The sequence below is a fragment of the Diceros bicornis genome, chromosome 2 (assembly GCF_020826845.1).
Source record: "Diceros bicornis minor isolate mBicDic1 chromosome 2, mDicBic1.mat.cur, whole genome shotgun sequence".
In the NCBI taxonomy this organism is placed as follows: Eukaryota; Metazoa; Chordata; class Mammalia; order Perissodactyla; family Rhinocerotidae; genus Diceros; species Diceros bicornis.
The window spans coordinates 47,084,999-47,105,880 of record NC_080741.1 but is presented as its reverse complement, the minus strand read 5'-3'; the positions used below and the strand labels follow the sequence as shown (position 1 = coordinate 47,105,880).

General features: G+C 42.4%; 1 protein-coding gene across 2 annotated transcripts in view; it reads right to left on the bottom strand.

Moving 5' to 3' along the window:
- Window positions 1-20,882, bottom strand: part of LARS2 (leucyl-tRNA synthetase 2, mitochondrial) — a 164,453-nt gene that overhangs the window by 82,694 nt on the left and 60,877 nt on the right. For both annotated transcript variants that reach the window (XM_058556627.1, XM_058556636.1), the window contains exons 6-7: window positions 13,874-13,963; window positions 3,947-4,090 (exon numbers count right to left, since the gene is read on the bottom strand). In XM_058556627.1, the coding sequence (XP_058412610.1) occupies window positions 3,947-4,090; window positions 13,874-13,963 (234 nt within the window). The remainder of the gene's footprint in view (window positions 1-3,946; window positions 4,091-13,873; window positions 13,964-20,882) is intronic.

Genomic DNA, 20,882 nt, shown 5'->3' with positions numbered 1-20,882 from the left:
CCAGCTGTACATCACGGAGGCAGCCCTCAGAGCTGCAAAACTGGATCCAGATACAAAGCTCTAAAGATAACTGTGGCGGGCACAGCTCACTGGCCATCCCAGTATCCACTCCTCATCCCCTTCCCCCAAACATCTTGACTATAGGAGCTAAAAAGCCCAAACTTGCTTTCCTAGTCTCCCTTGAAGCTGGGGTAGCCATATGGCACAACTGGGGCTAACACAACATCAGTGGAATTCTGCTGGGGGTTTCTGGGAAAGTTCCTGCTTTTCAGATAAAAGAAAGATTCACTTACACTCTCCCTCCTGCTTCTTTCTGTCTTGAATGGAAAGGTGATGCCTGGAGCTGTAGCAGCCATCTTGCAACCATGAGGTGATGGGCAGGAAGGAAAGGTCAAGAGAACCACCAACATGCCAACTCAGAGCTGTATCCCAGTTCAGTCTTAGCAACTGGGACTTCTTATGCAGGAAAAGTAACCTCCCATTTGCTTAAGCCATCATAACTTGGGTTTTCAGTTACTTGCAGCTGAAAGCATTACTAACTGATTCAATCTCTCATCCTTGTTGATATAGCAGGACCTCTACACTAATTCAAGACTATTTCTATCATACCAGATTTTAAAGTAGATGTCCTATCTCATTTGATCTTCTTTGAAGTTTTGGACCCATTTATCCAGGCACCTATTATTTGTACATCTCTACTCAAACGTCTCATGGCCACTGCAAACTCAAAAGGGTCAGGACTACGTCTCCTCCAGGACTCCCTATCCCAATAAGTAGCATAACTATTCCTTTCTTGTTCTAATCAGGCCTTTCTTGATGACACCATCTCCTACCTATCCTCATTCAATATATTATCAAGTTCTACAGATTTCACCGTTCGAATGTTTTTCTAAAGTACCCACTTCTCTCCACTACTCCCACTTAAGTCTAAGTTATGCATGCCTGGACTACTGCACTAGTCTCTTAATTGGTCTCTCTGCATCCACACTTGCTCTTTCCACAGTGAATTTATAAATACACAAATCCAATCATGTCATTCCTTTCCTTAGAATCCTTCAATGGTTTCCCATGGCCCCCAAGATAAAGCCCAAATTCCTTAAGACCTGAAAGGCCTTGCCTGACCTGGCCCCCACCACCTCTCCAGCCCTATCCTGAGTCTCTTCCCTTGGCTCTCTCAGTTTCAGCTATACTGTCTTCTTTCAGCTTCTCAAACTCATCATATACATTTCTGTTTTAGGGCCACCACACATGATGTTCCCTATTTGGGGTGCTCCCCTCCAGCTTTATGGCCTTCTTAACCCTTATTCATCCCTCTGTAGCCCAAACAGTAAATTTTCCATTTCAGATATTGTACTTTTCTGTTCTAGATTTTGGTTTTTTTAAAAAATAGTTTCCATTTCTCTTCTGAAATTCCCCATCTGTTCACTCATTATGAGTATGTTTTCCTTTAAGTCTCAGACCATTTATATAACAGATACCTCTGGCTTTATCTCCTAATTCCAACATCTGGGTCATCTCAGGATCTATTTTTATTGGGCTGCCTTTTTCCTCTTGATTATGGGTTATAATTTCCTGCTTATTTGCAAGTCTAGTAATTTTTTATTATATGCTGGACATTGCAGATGAAATCAACCGTACAGGGAGTCAGGATTATGTTGTCTCCCTATAAAGGTGCTAAGTTTCATTCTGAAAGTTCCTTTTGAAACTTTCAGGGTTTTAAAATAATTAATTAATTAATATATATATTTAAGGAAGGAAGATTTGCCCGGAGCTAACATATGTGCCCATCTTCCTCTATTTCGTATGTGAGTTGCTGTCACAGCATGGCTCATGAGTGGTGTAGGTCCACATCCTGGATTCGAACCCATGGGGCCGCTGAAGCGGAGCACGTGAACTTAACCACTAGGCCATGGGGCCAGCCCCTGCTGTTATTTTTATGAAGGTGAATCTATTTTGATTTTGTCCTCAGTCCTAGGGTGAAATCCATATTTCTAATACATGGCCTTTTTGGGGTTTCGAGCACATACCTTCGGTTGGACCATAACCCCAAGGTCTCCCAGCACTGTGCAGCCCCCTTGGATCTCTGTTCTGCTTTCAGGCCTGTAGCAATCATTTTCTATTAGGCCTTATGGAGTCTTGTTCTGTGCATGTGCACCCCTCAGCCAAGGACCTGTAGTAAACATAGATCTCTTCCCACCTCTACCATTCCCATGCCACTCCCTCTTCTCCTGATTTTCAGGGCAAACCAAGTGCTGACCTCCAAAGACAGCTTTTTCAATAAATCTGCACAGGAGTTCAGCAAGAACCAGGCGAGTCACCATGGTAACTAACCATTTCTGCTGAACAGTTGAAAATTCACAGCTGACAATTTAAAGAATAATGCCCCTCAGTTCGGTTATTACATTTCCAACTTCAGGCAGAGGTCAAAACAAAATAGCTAATTAGGTGGTCTTTCCAACAATGCCTAGTACAGAGTCACCTGACAGGTCCTTGAGGTGACCTGACATGCCTCCCGGTAATACAGTGGACCCCAACTGTCAGCAGACAAGGGCTCCCACTGCCTGGGATATTATAGAAAGCAATGTCCTCAGCTTTGTTCTTCTCACTCAGTCTCTCAATGTTATGGTGTGCTTAAAAGGAGCAAGGCATTGTGTTAAGTTCTAATGAGTAGTTTTCCAAATCCACATGCTATTCTCTGCTACATTCCGAATAAACGATGAGAAAACAGCCTCATTTAAGATATGTCTTTTGAGTGAGAAAATTGGAGGTTATATATCCATATGGCATTGGTATGGTGAGTTGTCTACTGTGGTTCTAATTCAGCAAAGTTTTGTAATGATTGGAAGTTATTTATAACTTTGTGCTTTCTTTGTGTATAAGAAGTGCAGTACTGGGTCTAACCCAAAGTCATTTCAGTCCAGTACCCTATCTCTGACAGAGCGACCCACGGGCTACTATGGAGGGTACAACTATCATTCTTACGGTGACTACCACAGGGGAAGAACTACCATGGAACAGTAGCCCTTCATGACGCCTTTACTTTTTCAAATCCTATTTATGTCCACTCTTATGCTAATGAATACAGAGATGATCAAACTGCCACGTGAAGTGTCCCTGATTTGCTCTAATCATTTCTCTCTGGACTTTCAGGGAGAGATCCCTCAATTCCATATCCTAAAACTTTGCAAGCTCAAAGGATACCTTGCAGAGAGTGGTTCCAGCATATGCAGAATGGGTTATTTTGCTCAGGCTGTTAGTGATTTAATAAGCAAGCTCCTTCTTCCAAGGGTTGCCTTTGCCTTGAATCTTGGAACACGTAAAGAGCCAGAACGCACTTAAAGACTACTTGGTCCCAGCCTCTCCTTTTACTGATGAGGAAACCCAAGCCCAGCGACTCGCACCACTTACATTGTTAATTAGGGACCGATAAGAGTTAAAATCCAGAGCTTTGGTTCCTGGCTTAGTTCATTTCCACTATGGCCTTCCTGCATGAAAACCAGCTACCTCTTCATTCTTTTTAGAGGGCCTTCTCTGGACTCTCTGAAATGTCATTCTGCCTTTTGGAGGTCTTACAAGAACTATGCAGATGAAGATACATTTTTTTTTCTAGCTTTATTACTGATATAATTGCAGATAAAATTGAATGTTTTTTTGCCTCTACAGCAGTACAATGATTGAGCGCATTCCTTACAATGACCTCCAGGTGCCATTCTTGACTTATAACTGAGTCACTCATAACTGAGTTATAATTTGTAACTGAGCCCAAACCCATCACCCTCCAACTGAGTGACCTGAGGCTCATATGCTTCCTGTCTGCACACCCATGGCTCCAAGAGCCCTTCCTAGGGTTCACTCCCAACAGTGAGGCCTTCCAATACTTAGAAGACCTTAGTGCTATCTGCCAACATGTATGGCATTGTTGGGGAGCCTCCGGGCTGATACTCACCTTTGCATAAGCAGTTGTCTTAATAAACCATTGTCTGAGGTACTTCTGTTCCACCTTTGCTCCAGAACGCCAAGAACAGCCATGTTCATCCACCTGCTCATTGGCAAGCACTGTCTGATCCACTGGGTCCCAGTTAACCAAAGCCTGTTATAATTCATGAAACAAAATGATGCAATCTGGTGAGTACACTTGATAGGATCATTTCAGGGTTCCTTATACTGGAGAGTGTCTGCAAATATAATATCTCTGCTCTGAGACTTGAGGGCATCTCCTGGGAGTACTGCTTGGCAAAGAAACCACTAGCAAACTGTAAAACAAGAACATGTAAACTGCCTCTGTGCTTTCATCTTGTTAGAACAGGCTTGGGAAGCAAGCCTTTCAGCGTGTGTCTAACTCAAGTTTGGTATCTTCTTATATGAAAGGATGAACTTGCAGGAACGGAAATTTTAGTCAACAGAGAAAAGAAGAAAAAATAGTACCTAGAATTTAGTAGAACTGGGTTATTTTAGGAGAAACAAATATATTTATTTTAATATAAATAGCTACCATTTATTGAGCAATCACCATGTGCTAGATATTGTGCTGAGTGCCTTACTAAGGTTGGCTCTTATAATCTTCACAACAGCCTTTTGAGGTAAGAATGTTATTATCCCCATATTGCAGAGAAGGAAACTGAGGAACAGAGAGATTAAATAACTTGCCTAGGGTCACAGAGTCAGTAAGCGGCAGAGAGGGGGTAGGAACTCAGGTCTCTAGGAACTGTAAATTTTTTTTTGCAAATTTTTAAAACTTCTGTTTAAATTAAGGTATAACATACATAGAGTAATGTGGATAAATCTCGATGAGTTTTTACCATCACTCATATCAAGATATAGAACATTCCCAGCACACGGGAAAATTCTGTTGTGCCTTCTTCCAATCAACATCTGTCCCACAAGGTAACAATATTCTGAGATCTATCTCCATAGATTTGTTTGGATGATAGAACCTGTAGTCTTAACCATTATGAAGTTTCTCCTTGGAGTTCTCTTTATTTCTATCTTCATTTAAAATGAATACCTCTGCCATCTGCATTCTCTCCTTTATGACGTTTAGGTACCCCTTAGTCCACAGAAGGCAATGAGTACAGATGGATGTGTCTGGGCACTAAAATATCCTGACTTGATACACATTATTTTTTTAAATTTTAATAAGCAATTCTAATAAGATATTGTGCTGAAAATTGTCCATTTGCCCCTCCAAATCCTTTTTTCCACCCTGGTCTGTGCCCCAGGAAGCTGACCTCTGTGCCTGCATTAACTTGGACCCTTGCCCTCTGGCTGGGTTTGACCAGTGAGACACACTTTGGCTTCTTGCCAGCTGGGCTCTGGCTGGCAGTGGCCACACGCCTCTACTGAGGGCCACCACCCCGTTGGGCAGGCCTCTCTACTGCTACAGCTGCTGCTCTCCCAGTTCCAGGAACTGCTCCCCGACACTGCCCCTTCAGCCAGGAGTGGCAAAGGCTTCCTTCTGTGGCCAGCACCAGGTGCTTAACCATCCCTTGCAGGTTTCCCTAAACTCTGCACAATCCCTCTATTACATCTTCTTCAATGACTCCTCTTGGGTGTGCCCTCTATTTCCTGCTGGGACCCTGACTGATCCAGAGACATCTAAAAATTACACAAAAAGTAGGAGTGGAGGAGAGGCTAACCCATCTGTGGGTTGTGATTTTACAACTAAAAAGTAGTACATCCATTGAAAAATGAAAGCCTGTGAAGCCTAGAGTTGGAGTGGGAAAGACATGCAGTGAATGATTTTGCCCCCTCATTCTAGAGGCCCCAAAAGCCTTGAATCCATAAATATATAGAAACCAAATACATAGCACAGAAGTATCTAAGACCTAAAAACTTTAGGTTAATAAACCAAGGGTGATTTACTTATCTATTATCATTGCTTGTATTAGCAGTTGGTGGAGGGGTACCACTTAAAATAAAAGGTAAAAAGGAAGGGCCAAGTACTGTGTAGTAAGGTGGATAGTTCACTCAAGAGGCAGTCCCCCCAAAAAAACCCATGCACAACTAAAACCATATAAAATATAAAAGAAAGGGAGAAGAAAAGCCCTCTATGCCCCCACCTCTGCCTCCTGCCCCCTGCAAACCTCAGAGGATATGGGAGAAGTAAACACAGTACTGCAGGTTGCAAAAATAAATAGGACTTTATTTTCCTATCAACATTTCCCACATGGCCCGGCATCTCACAGGCTCTAGGTTACAAAACGCAATGAGGGAGATGTGCTCCTAAGAAATTTACACATTATAATAAAACTCTGGTGTCGAAAGAAAGACAAAGAAAGCAAAACACAAAAGCAACTTTTTTCCCCAATGAGAGTCTTGGGGGAAGAGGAAAAACACCAAAGGAAATAGCATCTCAAATCAAAGATGCATAGCTGTGAGAACCCATTCACGTTTCTTCCCAGGACCACGATCCACCTCAACCACAGTCGCAGGGTTCAGGCTCAGCCTTTACATAGGCGGCTAACCCACGGGTGGGCAAAAGGCAGGGTCCCTGGTCCAGGGGGCACAGCACGTGCAGCCTCCTGAAGCCCTGGAGTTGCTTCCCAAATCCCTTTTCTTGGGTCTCGTCTCTTATACAACGGTCTCTATTACATAGCTTCCTCTGAAGCCAGAGTCTTCTCTTATCCGGCATTCCCAGATTTTCACATTTTGAACATTTACTTCGATGGATGCCTTGATTTTTTTTTTTTTTTGGGTGAGAAAGATCGGCCCTGAGCTAACATCTGTCAATCCTCCTCTTTTTGCTGAGGAAGACTGGCCTTGGGCTAACATCCATGCCCATCTTCCTCTACTTTATATGGGACGCCGCCACAGCATGGCTTGACAAGCAGTGCATCAGTGCGCGCCCGGGATCTGAACTGGCGAACCCCAGTCCACCGAAGCGGAGCGCATGCACTTAACCATTTGTGCCACTGGGCCGGCCCCTGGATGCCTTGATTTTTAAGCAAGCACAGTCTTGCTACATAGAATATGTTTCTGCACTGCACTGACTATAGCAACTTCCTTGGCTGACATTTATGTTCTCTATCACCTACTGAAGCCAACGCCATGCTCCTTTATAGTTAACTAGCCTTATTTGTAAAATAAACCTATGTTGGTATTCTGAAGTCAACCTTAAATTGATATTGAAATCATTAAAATACTTGCAAACACACTGAACTCTAATAGATTTTGCCCACTGCTTCGCTCACAAAAGTTATCTGGCAACATCACAGAATGAGCCATTTCAAATATGAGATTTCCCCAGTTGATCAAGGGTTAAACACTAGGATTAATATTTTTTGTTTGAGTGATTTGTGGGAAGCTTTTAGGAAGCACTTTAGAAATGCACACCGTAACGCAACCATAAATCTGCCATGTCCACAAGGGTCAGTTTGCACAGTGACGGGGGTGCTCCACCATTTTTGCCTCCCTGCACCCTTGTTGGAGGCGTGGGTGACTATGGGCCCTGTTGGGGATTCTCAGGGCGATGTCATCCTGAATTCATGTTTATCAGCTCTCCTCTCTGTGACACAGCAGCTGTGGTGTCCACTGCCCCAGTGGGCCTCCTCTTCCAAACCTTACTCTTTCTCATCTCCTCCTCCTCTTCCCTTGGATCCTCCTTTCCGTTGCCTTCCTGGGCCTCGCCCTTCACACGGGGTGCCAGTGTGCACGGGGTGCCAGTGTCCGTCCCTTCTAGCTTGCAGCCTCCATTAGCATGCTTTTGTCTCCTCAGTCCTCAGGCCATTGGCTACTCTCCGTGATTTTCCTTGCTTCTTTCTCCCCAAGCTCTGCTTTTATACTACCAAAGACCTTTTCTGAGTACACTGTCAGGCAGCCTCAGGTTCCAGAAGGCTGGTAAAGTACATGTTTTAGGGTATTGATTTTTCTCAAGGTCTATGAGCTTTTTCCTTGACAAAACAATGCTTAATTAAGGAACACCACATAGATCTTATTTAAGGATCTAACTCTCAAAATCAATCTTGCTCCATTCCATCCAGAATGGGCCTGAATTTGGACTGAGTCGGGGAGGGGGAGGGTTCCCAAGGCTACTGTTTATTTGTTACTGCCACCACCTTCCAAAGCCACGAGGGGGCAGAGTGGGAGAGGCTGCCTGTTGGTGCACAGGTTCCTTTCAGTACGTTTCCTGAAGTCGAGGCCACACTGCATACCTTGCTTAGGCGGATAATTAGCACTAACACCAACTGCCACTGAAATCATGGAGACAGCCAAAGACAAACTCATAGACTGGGTAGCTCTCCATAGTTTCCTAGGATGTTCAAGCATAATACAGCATCCTTCTTCTCTCTAACAACTACACCCATGGAATATATATTTTTTAAACCAGAGGGGTGAAATGAACATTTTGATGGACAGTGCTTGTTAAAACAAAGACTTAAACACTCCAGCTACGCTTAGTAATGCTGCTGAAATACTTTCCCTAAATGTTCATTTATACAGCTTATAGCAGAACTGAATTTAAGGGTTAAGGCTATTTTTTATTAAAAAAATAAAAGTTATAAAAATGCTGTGAGAGAAAAAGTACTAATATGTAAGTGATTTTTGGTTAAACACACTTTACAAAGTATGTTATGTGCAGTCTTTGTAAAGTCAATTAACTTTGTAAAATTAATTTCAAAAATTTATATTTTGAAATAAACCCTAGAAATAGAATGCTAACTGACACCAACATGTTTTATGTTTTAAAGCCAATTTGAAAATAGCTACTCAATAAAAGGAGACCTACCTAGAAAAAATACCTTGGATTAATGCTAACTCTGATCTTCAAACAATGTACCAAGTATGCATTTCTGTATTCTATTTATGATTTTTTCTTAAGATCACGATATTTTAATGGCGACTTAAAAAGATTAGTAGACCAAAATATTTAAGTCAACAACTAGCAACAAAAACACTATCTTTTAAAATAAAAATCCATAAAATAATCTAAATGATTCTTCCCTAATACTGGTCCATAGACGGTCTGCCTCAGAATTAGCTGGGAAGCTATAGGATTTTTTTTACTCTATTTTTCCAATCTATATACCATAAGGACTCAATGTAACTCTACAGGCACACTCGGTGGGCATTTATTGGGGCCTGTCCTGTGCCAGGCCCCAGTCCAGGCTCTTCACAAGCACCCACTTGGTTAATCCTTGTAACAACCCTGTGAAGCAGCGAGAAGAGGCTTGTGGTAGGCAGAACAAGCACATCCCAAAGACGTTCATGTCCTGCATCACCTGGAACCTGGATGCCCATGCCACCCAAGACTAGTGAATACGTTACCCACATGGCAAAAAGGTCTTTGAAGATATGATTAAGTGAAGGCTCTTGAGATGGCGAGATTAACCTGGATTATCCAGGTGGGCCCAATGTAATGACAAAGGTGCTTATAAGAGAAAGAGGGAGGCAGAAAAGTCAGAATCAGAGAAGGAGACGTCATGATGGAAGCACAGGTCAGAGAGATTTCAAGATGCTACGCTCGGGCTTTGAAGATGAAGGAGGGTCAAAAGTCAAGGGATACAGGCAGACTACAGAAGCTGGAAAAGACAAGGAAACAAACTGCCATCTAGAGCCTCCAGAAGGAAGACAGCCATGCTGACATCTTGATTTTATCCCAGTGAGACTCATTTCAAGAACTTCTGACCTCCAGAACTGGAAGACAATTTAAGCGACTAAGTTTGTGATAATTTGTTACAGCAGCAGCAATAGTAAACTAATACAGGTTGCTCCCAGGAGAAAAATAGTGAGAGGGGAAACTGGACTATACCCCCCAGGGGCATGCATACTGCGGGGGAAGGAGGAGTGTTGCACTGATTTGGAAACAAACAACTGAGGAGAAGAGAGAGAGACATCTGGAGTCAGCAGGATGGCTGTGCTTGTGCAATGGGACCTCCCCTGGAATCCATTCCATCTTTAGATAAGTTACTCAGCTCCTAAGATGCTGCTTGTGATCAACTTGGGATCCAATCCAACAGCGATGAGATTAAGTTTCCTGCTAGGGTTTAATGTGCTGGAGAATTGAGGAAGCACGAACAAACCCCAAGCGCAGAGACAGAGAAGCAAGTGTCCAGAAAGGAATATTACAGTAAATATTCAATATACTCAGAAATTCAACTTAAATGGACAATAAATATATACAAAAAAAAGAGTGTCCTATAAAGGAGTATCACACAGCAAACATAAGGGCTCCCTCTGAGAGACATTTACACTATTACATTAACATGTCCCATCATTTCACATCCCACGCACATGAAACAATAAACAGTAACCACACAGCTGAGGATAGGTGACACTGGATAATCTAACACAACTGCTTACACTCTTCAAAGAATTGTTTACTCTTTCCTGCGGTTTATCTGCAGGACACCCTGTGCTTTGCTGTGGTTTTTTCACATCTTATAACTTTGATTTGTTTTTATCCTTATTGCTGTCACTTGGGACACATAATGTAGCTCATGGTATCTCTCTCCCTCTGCCTGGACCCATGGGTGATTCCAGTGTGGAAACCCCTTTTGGATATAATTACAGTACTGTCCACCTGGAACAAGGCAGGATCTTCTGGGAACATGTCTGTCAGGCTGCTGGATTAGCACCGGATCCGTTGAGTAGAGTGGGACACTGAGTGGGATGATTTTCCCACCGATTCTCTTCCTACCCTTTTGCCTCTGAATATTGAATAATGTTGTTAAGAAAAATTATCCAAAACTTCGAAATGGGTGAAAAGGATTGCTGGGTGTCACTTTAGTGTAGGCTGGGATTGTCTAACAGGCCAACACCTCCAGGGATTATCTGATTTTCTAGGGATGTGTACCTTTGTTTGACTTCCTAGTTAGTACTGTTTAAATTACTTTATGACCCTGCCAGAGTGCAAGGGGACAGGGTAACTTGTAGAAAACTCATAGCACTGCAAACGATTTTTGTCTGAGAGTAATGCAAATGGCTCCCATCCAATGACAATGCAAATAATTTCTGTCTCATAGAAAAGATAGCCCCCAAAGTTAGGTTTATTGCCTTGTAGGACATTAAGTAGTCTTGAGTCTATTAACAAATTCATTTTAGCATTCCTTTGACTCTATAAATCTCCATTCCTTGAAATCTCATTTGAACCAGTCTTAACATATAACCATTCCCTCATTAATTAATGAATTGAATAAAATTTTTGACACATGTTCATTTTGTATTTCTATGCAAGCTATGTTTTTAACTTTTGAAAATTATGCTTTAACAATACAAAAAGGTCTGTTGCAGTCAGAGCTTTGGACAGCTATTCTTGTCTCTCACATTCCTCACCTAATGGGGCTCTGGGCATAGGAACAGCTATGGTGTTTTAAGAAATTAAAGTGACCCAGGAGAGTCTACAGTGGTTGAACATTAGTATGACTCAGTTCCACAAAGTTCTCACTCTCAGTTTATCCCAAATGTTAATGAGGACTCAATACTTTTTCGAAAAACAAACAAACAAACTTAACATATTTTAAACAAGCAACATTTTAATATTCTTAATTTCAAGATGAGAGCAGGGGAGGGGGTTGCATACTTTGTACAGTGGTTCTCAATGTGTGGTCCATAAACCTCTGGGGTCCCTGAGACCTTTGCAAGTGGTCTGCAGGCCAAAACTATTTTCATTATAATGATAATGTGTGGGTGAAAAAATCTATTCAAAGTGCACGATAGACCAATACATTTTAATATAACAGAGTACAAAAAGTTCATTGATGTTTCCGATTCAACCTTGCGATTATCTTTAAGAAACCACCACTTGTTAAGTTTTGGTAAAGTATCAAAGAAGAATATTCATAATTATCTGAAATGGTTATTAAAATACTCTTCCACTTTCAGCAGGTTCTATTCATTAGTTCTGGTATTTACCACTATAACGTTAAGTAATAAAATTATACTTCAATTTTGGTATATTGTCTTTAGACAGTTCCGCTGACACTCTGCCATGTACTATGAGATATTCAGCATGGTCATACAGCTTTCCTCCCACACCCCAAACCCTTTTCTAGTTTCTGCTATCTTTGTTATCTTTAGCTTTAATAGTACCTTTCTAACTCAAAAAAGAAAAAAAAAGACATAAACCTCTAATTCTTTGTCTGTGACTCCTTGTTATGAAAGATGAAGGCATCACCTCACACTTGCTTCTACTTCTCATCCCCAATTTCACCTCCTGATTTTTGTTAGCTATATTATTTTTATGTTGTCAAGGTTTAAGACATTTTTGTTTTATTCTAAAATTCCAAACTGAGCTTTCTGCATTTGTCTCTATATTGATTCTAAAAAATTTTAAACTTAAAACATAATGATTGGGCCGGCCCCGTGGCTTAGCGGTTAGTGCGCTCCGCTGCTGGCGGCCCGGGTTCTGATCCCGGTCGCGCACCGACACACCGCTTCTCCGGCCATGCTAAGGCCGCGTCCCACATGCAGCAACTAGAAGGATGTGCAGCTATGACATGCAACTATCTACTGGGGCTTTGGGGGAAAAACTAAATAAATAAAATTATAAAAAAACAAAAAACAAAAAACATAATGATCATGTAAGTACTATTCATTGCAAGACCAAGCAGCGTGATGTGACCCACAGAAAAGTAAATGTAATTCTACGTTGTTAAATCCCTCTGGTCAAGGAGAATGTCTCAAGCATAAAGGTACAGTGGATTTTCTTCTTGTTACTTCTGAATTTTCTAGACCAGTGCTATCTAGTACAATGTGCTGTAATGATGGGAATATTCTATATCTGTGCTGTCCAATACTAGCTTACTAGCACATGAATGTGGCCAGTGTGACTGAGGACCTGAATTTTTAATATTATTTAATTTTAATTACTTTAAATTTAAATATCAACAACCACATGTCACTAGCGGCTATCGTACTGGACAGTGCAGGTCTAGGCCACACTATGATACTCTTTCCCTCATCTCCCACCATCTAAGGCTTATCTACTATTATTGAGCTCCTGTCATAACAAGCACTCCATTTCTTGGGAGACCACTATGTGTGAGCACTGTGATAGTTGTTCTTTAAATATTATCTCTCTCTTCCCTGTAAGGATGATGTTACTACCTGACTTAGCAGATGAGAAACCATGATCCCTAGAGATTAACAGCTGGCACACAGCTTGGAGATGTGGAAATTAATAAAAGAAACCTTAACTAAATTGGAGTTGGGAAGGCCTGTAGGGGGAGGTCTCATGCCCTATCACACATCGCCAATTATTCCAAACAGGAAGAGACACATGCTTGTATCTTTGACAGGAAGTAAAACTACTTTGCTACTGAAGGAAGATTTCTCTCCCCACCCAGCAACAGCCCAGCCAATGAGAAACACCGTAGCTCAGCCAATGAGAAGCCATTGCCACTGTGAACTGTTACTTTCCTCCAATGAACTTTCCTTTAGAACAGCCCCTCCCTACTCTCCCTTTTTCTCTATAAAAGCAGCTTCCCTCCTTTGTTTTCCGGATTTGCCTATGGTTCACCATAGCATGCACATCCCAAATTGCAATTCTTTTGGCTATTCCCAAGTAAACTCATTTTGAGGATAAAGTAACAGATGACTTTACTTTTTAAGCTGACAGAGAGGTAGCGGAGCTAGGATTTGAGAAGCCTTCATTCCTCCCATGGCCCCTCTTTGAGCACAATACAAGCACCAGACACTGTGTTATGTGCTAGGAATTCAAGGGTGAAAGGAGCTCAAGCCCTGCCCTGGAGGCATCAAACTAAGCCCGGCCATAGTTACTTTTTGGGTCTGCTGTGATTGATTTCATGAACTTGAGGTAGTGTTCATTTCCACTGCTACTGTGCTAACAGGGTTTGTTTCTTATTAAACAATGACGTGTTCTAAGAAGATGGAGAAGATTTACAAAATTTTTAAAGTGCAGCTAACTTTAACTTACCTCCTTTTGATAGGCCAGTCCAGCTTCGTAGAGTTTAATAAAGAGGTACTGAGTCCATTTGTAGTAATCTGGTGAACACGTAGTTATTTCCTGCCAAAGAGGGAGAAAAATCATGTATAGGTCATTGTAAATATTCCCCTCCTGCAACGTATGCAGCAGCCTTGCACTTCAATCTTAAAAAGCAATCATACTGCAAAAATATTCACCAGCCTACAATATTTTTACCAATTCGTAAAGTGAGGGAAGAAGCAATTTATTCTGGGAAGAGAGATGCTATTGAAATGCCACCCCCACCTTTCCCAGGGCATGTTCAATGATAAGAAACTCAACTTGAAGTCTTCTGCACAACCCTACCCCAGCCATGCAAGTAACAGGTGAAGTACATTCTATGAAATTGGGTATTACCATTTTTGTAAGCACAAACATATTTGCGGGGCCATACAACTAATTCATGAATGTAGTTAGTTTTAAAAGCAATCATAAAATTCAAGAGAAATATTTACTTGCTTCAGCATGATCCTCACTTGAAAAAAAAATCTTGTGTTTCTGCATATAACTGGGGCCTTGTAGCTGCTTTAGACTCATTATATTCCATTTATCCCATTATGTGAATTAGGCTGTTGTCCACTTAGGAAGACCCATTAAAAACATTATCCAATATTAAACTTGATCAGTGAGAAATCACCTGGCTTGTATTTCTAAGCCTAAATTGAAGGTTCCTGAAATTTATTTTCTGTCCTGAAAATACATTTGCTATAGAATCTTTAAAAACAGGTTATTGATTAACCAACCTATAAGGTTTGCAGTTGATGAAGTCAAGCGAGTATGAAAACCTCTACACTGTCCCACTGTTTCTTTTCTAGTGCTCTTCATTAACTTCAAAAAATAGCTAACATAGAAATGGATGTAGGGCAGGGAACATTCCAAATGGTTCCATTTGTAATGGACTATTGATAGAAGGCATACAGTAGTCCCCGCTTATCCGTGGTTTCGCTTTCCACGGTTTCAGTTACCCGTGGTCAACCGCGGTCCGAAAATATTAAATAGAAAATTCCAGAAACAAACAATTCATAACTTTTAAGTTGTGCACCGTTCTAAGTAGCATGATGAAATCTCACGCAGTCCCACTCCCTCCTGCCTGCAACGTGAATCAGCCCTTTGTCCAGGGCATCCACGTTGTACATGCTAGCTGCCATTAGTCACTAGCAGCCCTCTTGGTTATCAGATTGGCTGTCGCAGTATTGCAGTGCTTGTGTTCAAGTCACCCTTACTTTACCTAATAATGGCCCCAAAGCACAAGAGTAGTGACACTGGCAATTTGGATATGTCAAAGAGAAACTGTAAAGTGCTTCCCTTAAGCGAAAAAGTGAAAGTTCTCGACTTAATAAGGAAAGAAAAAAAATCATATGCTGAGGTTGCTAAGATCTATGGTAACTTTTATTATAATATATGGTTATAGTTGTTCTATTTTATTATCAGTTATTATTGTTAATCTCTTACTGTGCCTAATTTGTAAATTAAACTTTATCATAGGTATGTATGTAAAGGAAAAAACATAGTATATATAGGGTTCGGTTATATCTATGGTTTTGGGCATCCACTGGGGGGTCTTGGGACGTATGGCCCACGGATAAGGGGGGACTACTATACTTCTATCAAAAGTGCACACAACTCAGTCTTTCTTCAGATGAATAAATGAGGAGAGAGCTTAAAACCTAGGATGGGAGGGCAAGTGTGGCAGGAACTGAGCAAGGTGTCAGGTAAACTTCTGGTGCCCCCCATGGGCTATTTTTCTTATGTAAGACTCCTAGGTTCTTTTATGTGCTGTTTTGTAAAAATAGCAGAGTAATAACTATTAGAAAACAAATAACTCAACTCTGATCACTGGGCTCCACTCCCCCCTGCAAGGCAGGTAGTGAATAACCAGCCAATCTAACAGCTTTGCCCACACTGTAGCTGTCCCCTGCCAGGCAGGCCCCGTGCAATGCCAGAGCCGTGATTTCAAGCCACGTGCACAACACAGCCTCTACCAGCTCCCGAGGCTCTATGGACAGCAAGTCTGCAGGGGCATCATGCACAAAGCACTTTGCCAACTCAAGAATCAGATTAGCACACTATGGGCAGGCTTGTTCGCCAAAACCTCCAAATTCATCCTCATCCCATCACCCTTTCCTCACCAGCTACTCCCGCTGCAGGCATGACACAGAACCCACTTTCCTCAGTTTTCCAGACAAGCAACTCAAAAACTTCCATTTTCTAACAAAACCCAAGGCAGGAGCTACGTTTGGTCTGTTTTGTTTTGCTCATCATCGTATGTTCAGGTTGAGGCATCCCAAAATGGTTGTTGAATGAAGAATAAACTAAATAGATATAGGAACACCTGCATGTTGAATCAAATTTGTATCTCTCATGTAAGTTTCACAAATTCGATTTAAATTACATTGGTCTACAAGATGAACTGGGATAGGGGATGGGGGTAGAGTTAAGGGGAATGTGGTAAAAATATTCCCAGACTTTATTATTGTGGAGATATATAAATTTTTTTTTGGTGTGGAAGACTGGCCCTGAGCTAACATCTGTTGCCAATCCTCCTCTTTTTGCTGAGGAAGATCACTGAACATACGTGCCACTCTTCCTCCATTTTGTATGTGGGACACCACCACAGCATGGCTTAATGAGTGGCATGTAGGTCTGAGCCCAGGATCCAAACCCCTGAACCCTGGGCCACCAAAGTGGAGCATGCAAACTTAACCACTATGCCACCGGGCCGGCCCCTGGATATGTTTTTTAAAATTCTTATCCATTACAAGTTTAAAAACATATGTTAAGCAAATATGACAAAATAATGACTATTAAATTTAGGGGATGAGAGTTCTCTTTTCTGTATTTTTTTATATATTCAAGTTTTTCATAATAAAATATCAAAACACTTTTAACGAATATACGTATGTATATCTGTATGTGTATCTATATATGTAGGTATGTATTTTCCCAGCCCCTGAATCTGCCTCCACAGATTGAGAGTAAAAACTATACAGCAATGGAACAGCATTATTATCTTCATCTCGGTTTATGGTTTTGAAAATCACTTTTACCTCAAATAGGAAAAGGATGATAGATCCAGTCAAGAAAAAAAAAAAATCATTATTCAACCAAGCATTAGCCTACTTTCAGTCAGACGTGTACCGTCAAGTGCGTTCTCTCTGGAAGGGAGGTGAGGTGAGGAGAGGGGTGGGGGATTCCAGGCCCCCTTCTTTCACCCTGGCTTCAAACTTGGGTCAGACTTGTTTTATTTATATTGGGTTTTTGCACATGTTGTTTGAAGGAAAAGTAATGTCAGCTGCTAAAAGAATACAGCTTGAAAACCACGGCTCCAGGACCACTATTCCATTCCTGACAGTTTTACTTTAACGCACGTTGACTGCCTCCCACTGTCCCTGCATGCTGCAGTGCCTGAGTCACTGCCCAGAGGAGGCTGGGAGCGCCCTCAGGACAGGACCTGCGCTCCTCCCCATTTATTCCCACCTGCCTCACACGGGGCCCAGCCAGGACCCTCAGTACTGTCCATTCCGTGAAGAAATGCCAGAGCAGGCACTTGCAAGGCTCCCCAGGAGTCCAGTCTCACAAGAATCATAAACATGGTCAGGGAGAGACTCTGCTCAGAAATGCATTTCCTGAAAAAGTCATAGAACCCTTCTGGAACCTCTCTTGGTTTGCTGATTGAAAAAAAAAACCCCAAAACCAAAGCAGCTATTTCTAGTCTTCTAATGCCTTATCGCAGTAAAAAGCATCCAAGACGTCTTTCTGAAATTAAACTGCTTAAAAGCTTTAACTTTTGTCAACTGGCTAGAAATTGAGACTCCCTTTCCATGTTTTGGGAACTACTTACTCAAAACCCACCCCTATAGACAAGGGTCTTCGGGGGTTTCAGGACCCACAAAGATGTTAACAGCTCTCTCTTCCTTTTCCTAAAGAAGGGATTCCTAACGGGGAAACTTTTGCTCCCCAGGGACGTCTGGGGACGTCTGGAGACATTTTCATTTGTCACAACTGTGGTGGTGGTGGGGAGGTGCTACTGGCCTCTGGTGGGTAGAGGCCAGGGATGCTGTTAAGAACTCTATAACGCATAAGACAGCCCCTAGAACAAAAATTATCATGTCAATATTGCCAAGGGGAGAAACCCTGCTCTAAGGGTTTCAATCTTTTTAGTTTGAGTGTAACCACAGGCAGATTAAGGAACAGTGAACCAAGGAACTCTCTCATGGGCATTCCATAAAAAGCAATAAACTGTCATTGGGAAAAGCAGAAACACGAGTAAGTTAACCTAGGTTTCCTTCTCCAGCTGGTGTGACCCCATCTCTGTTGAGCACATCTTGTAGGGCACACGGGAATGCTACATGATGCAACCACAGGCCCTTCTATCAACTCTGAGACCAACCTGGTCTCAGGGGTGTAGGCAGACACAATTCTGAAACTCTGTTATGCATGCATAATGCTACTCACTGGGAATGAGTGATTGATTTTACTATCTAAATTTTAAATCCCTTAACATGTCTCCAAGTAGTTGTCTGACTTGGAAAATCTCACATAATAAATTCATGTAATACATTTCCTATTTTGAAGTTAGAGAGGCATACAGTTTTTCTTGACACAACATCAATTTATCCCCTCCCATAAAAGAGCTGTTGAACAAATAAGTGTTTAAAGATCATCCGTTGGAATCTTGCCCACAGCACCCAAATGTCCAGGCCCAGCCTTGCCTGTGATCCAAAGGGGAGTCCCGTGTCTGGGGGGTGGGGATTCCTTTTGCCCATATCTGCCCACAAGCTGTGGGACAGCACCAGCTTTGTAAGACTTCTTGGGGAGACCACCACAGGAGTCAAAGGAAGCCTGGCTACTGTTCTCAAATCCCTTTTCATTCCTGTGCTTTCCTTTGCCCTGCTTTCCAAATAAGCCAACACCTATGTTAATGCACCCTTGTTTTTAAACCAAAAAGCCAGATAATTCAAAGTTATAGCTCCAAAAGCAACTGCAATTCAGCCACACTCCACATAGATCTATATAAAGGTGTCAACTTTTATATCCCCCTGGGCTCCAGAAAGCGGAATCTAGCTGCCAAGAGACCAAATTTACGCATCTGGGATCTCAGCTAGAATCATTCCTCCACACTGCAATTTTACATTCTACAATACCTGGTTTTTAGCATTAAAAATATTTTGCACATTCACTGCAAAACACAGAGCCCAACACAGAAGGTAAGCTCTCTCAGAACACAAGTGAGGCTCAAACATCATCCTTTGAGGCCTGCCACCCACACCTCAGTGACTGCACAAATTAATAACTAAGCCAGCCTTGCCAGGAGTTCCTGCAGCACAGTGATTCGGCAGTGACGAAATCCAAGAAGGCTCAGCCACCGAGGCCTATGTTCCTGTCCCTGATATAAAACAGCATTTGGTCTGTGAGGGATGAATCATGGCAGTCAGTCACCTTCCGTGTACCTGCCTCACTGAGGTCTCCTCAGGCTAACCCTCCTTGCTCCAGGAAAAGAGTGTGAGAGAGAGTGATCTACAGGAAAGACATTCTACTTTGGGGCCATTAACTTTGGTTCAGCTCCTCATATCACCATTAGCTTTCTGGCCATAGCCAAGTGTCTCCATCTAGAAAACAGGGGTAATGAAGCTCATCTGAGAGGGCAGTTGTGAGGACAAATGTGGTACTGCATGTAAAGCACACGCTGGGCACACAGGAGGGATCAACGGTGCTATTCCCTGGGCTTGACTCAGAGTGTGCTATGGCAGGAGTGAGGCTGGCTCATTGTGGCAACACTCAAAGAGGCGGATTGATGCCCTCGTTAGGCTAGTGGGACAAGCAAAGGGGAGAGGAAAGGACTGAGGTAAAAATAACTTACTATCACCATCTCTTACCAAATATTGGCTTTCTGACTAAAAGAGACAGCGTTTATGAGGGAAAGACCAAAACACATGACCCAGATGGAAAAATCCACACAAGGCTGCTCCCAGTCACCTCTGGTGGCAACCCACCGCAGGGAGGGCCAGCTAGGACACCCCTCACTTCTGCTCTGGCAGGATTTCGTGGGGTCTTTGTGTCTTGGTCCCCTTGCATCTCTGACAGTGATTGGTCCCAGATCACAGAATAGCTAACAGCACTCAAAACCATCATGCATTTAATTTGCATTGCAACCTCATGGTATTTAGGTTAGCTATCAGGATTTAACAAACTAAAACAAAAACCTGAGTAACATGTTTATCAAGCCGGTCACCCGGCAGCCCTGTACACTGGAAAATAAGCACAGTAAGAACGGTGAGTAACCACCGTGTATCACAGTTCCCAGTGACAAGGCACTGCCTCTCCCTCCCCTAGTCTCACTGTGAGTGTCCTGCCTTCAAAACAACAAATCTTGGAAACAGAAGACAGAGGTACTCACATACCTCTTTTGTGATGTGCATTTTTGTCATTTGCTCTTCACTGCAACAGATCAAAAACAAACACACGGTAATGACCTTGCCTTTTATTCCCTCCCAGGTTCTCTCATTCTAACGGGGAGGGGTTCTGAAAGCATAGCACAGCTCAAAGGCCAGAGAAACCAGCCTCAGGATTCATACTGTGCAGCTTAGGGAAAAAACACTCAGACTACACCAGATGTTGCTTGCTGGTGATGGTTCTAGGTTCCAGTCCACAGCTCTGTGTACCTGCCGTGCTGGAAGAAGGACGAGGGAGGCTCATGAGAAAATCTGCCGGAATAGGACACTTCCGGCCACCCCCACACTAAGTCCTCTAAACTTAGCGCTGGCTCTCAAACTTGCTTGCACCTTGGAATGGCATTTTAAAAGTTACTGATGCCTGGGTCACACCTGCCCCCAGAAATTTCACGTGCAGCCAGGGTTGAGAACCACTGCAAAGGGGTTCCTCCTAAATATATCTCCCCTCCAAATACCCCACCAGAGACGGGGTCCTGTCCTGCTCTTGTGTCTTCACAGAACTTAACGGA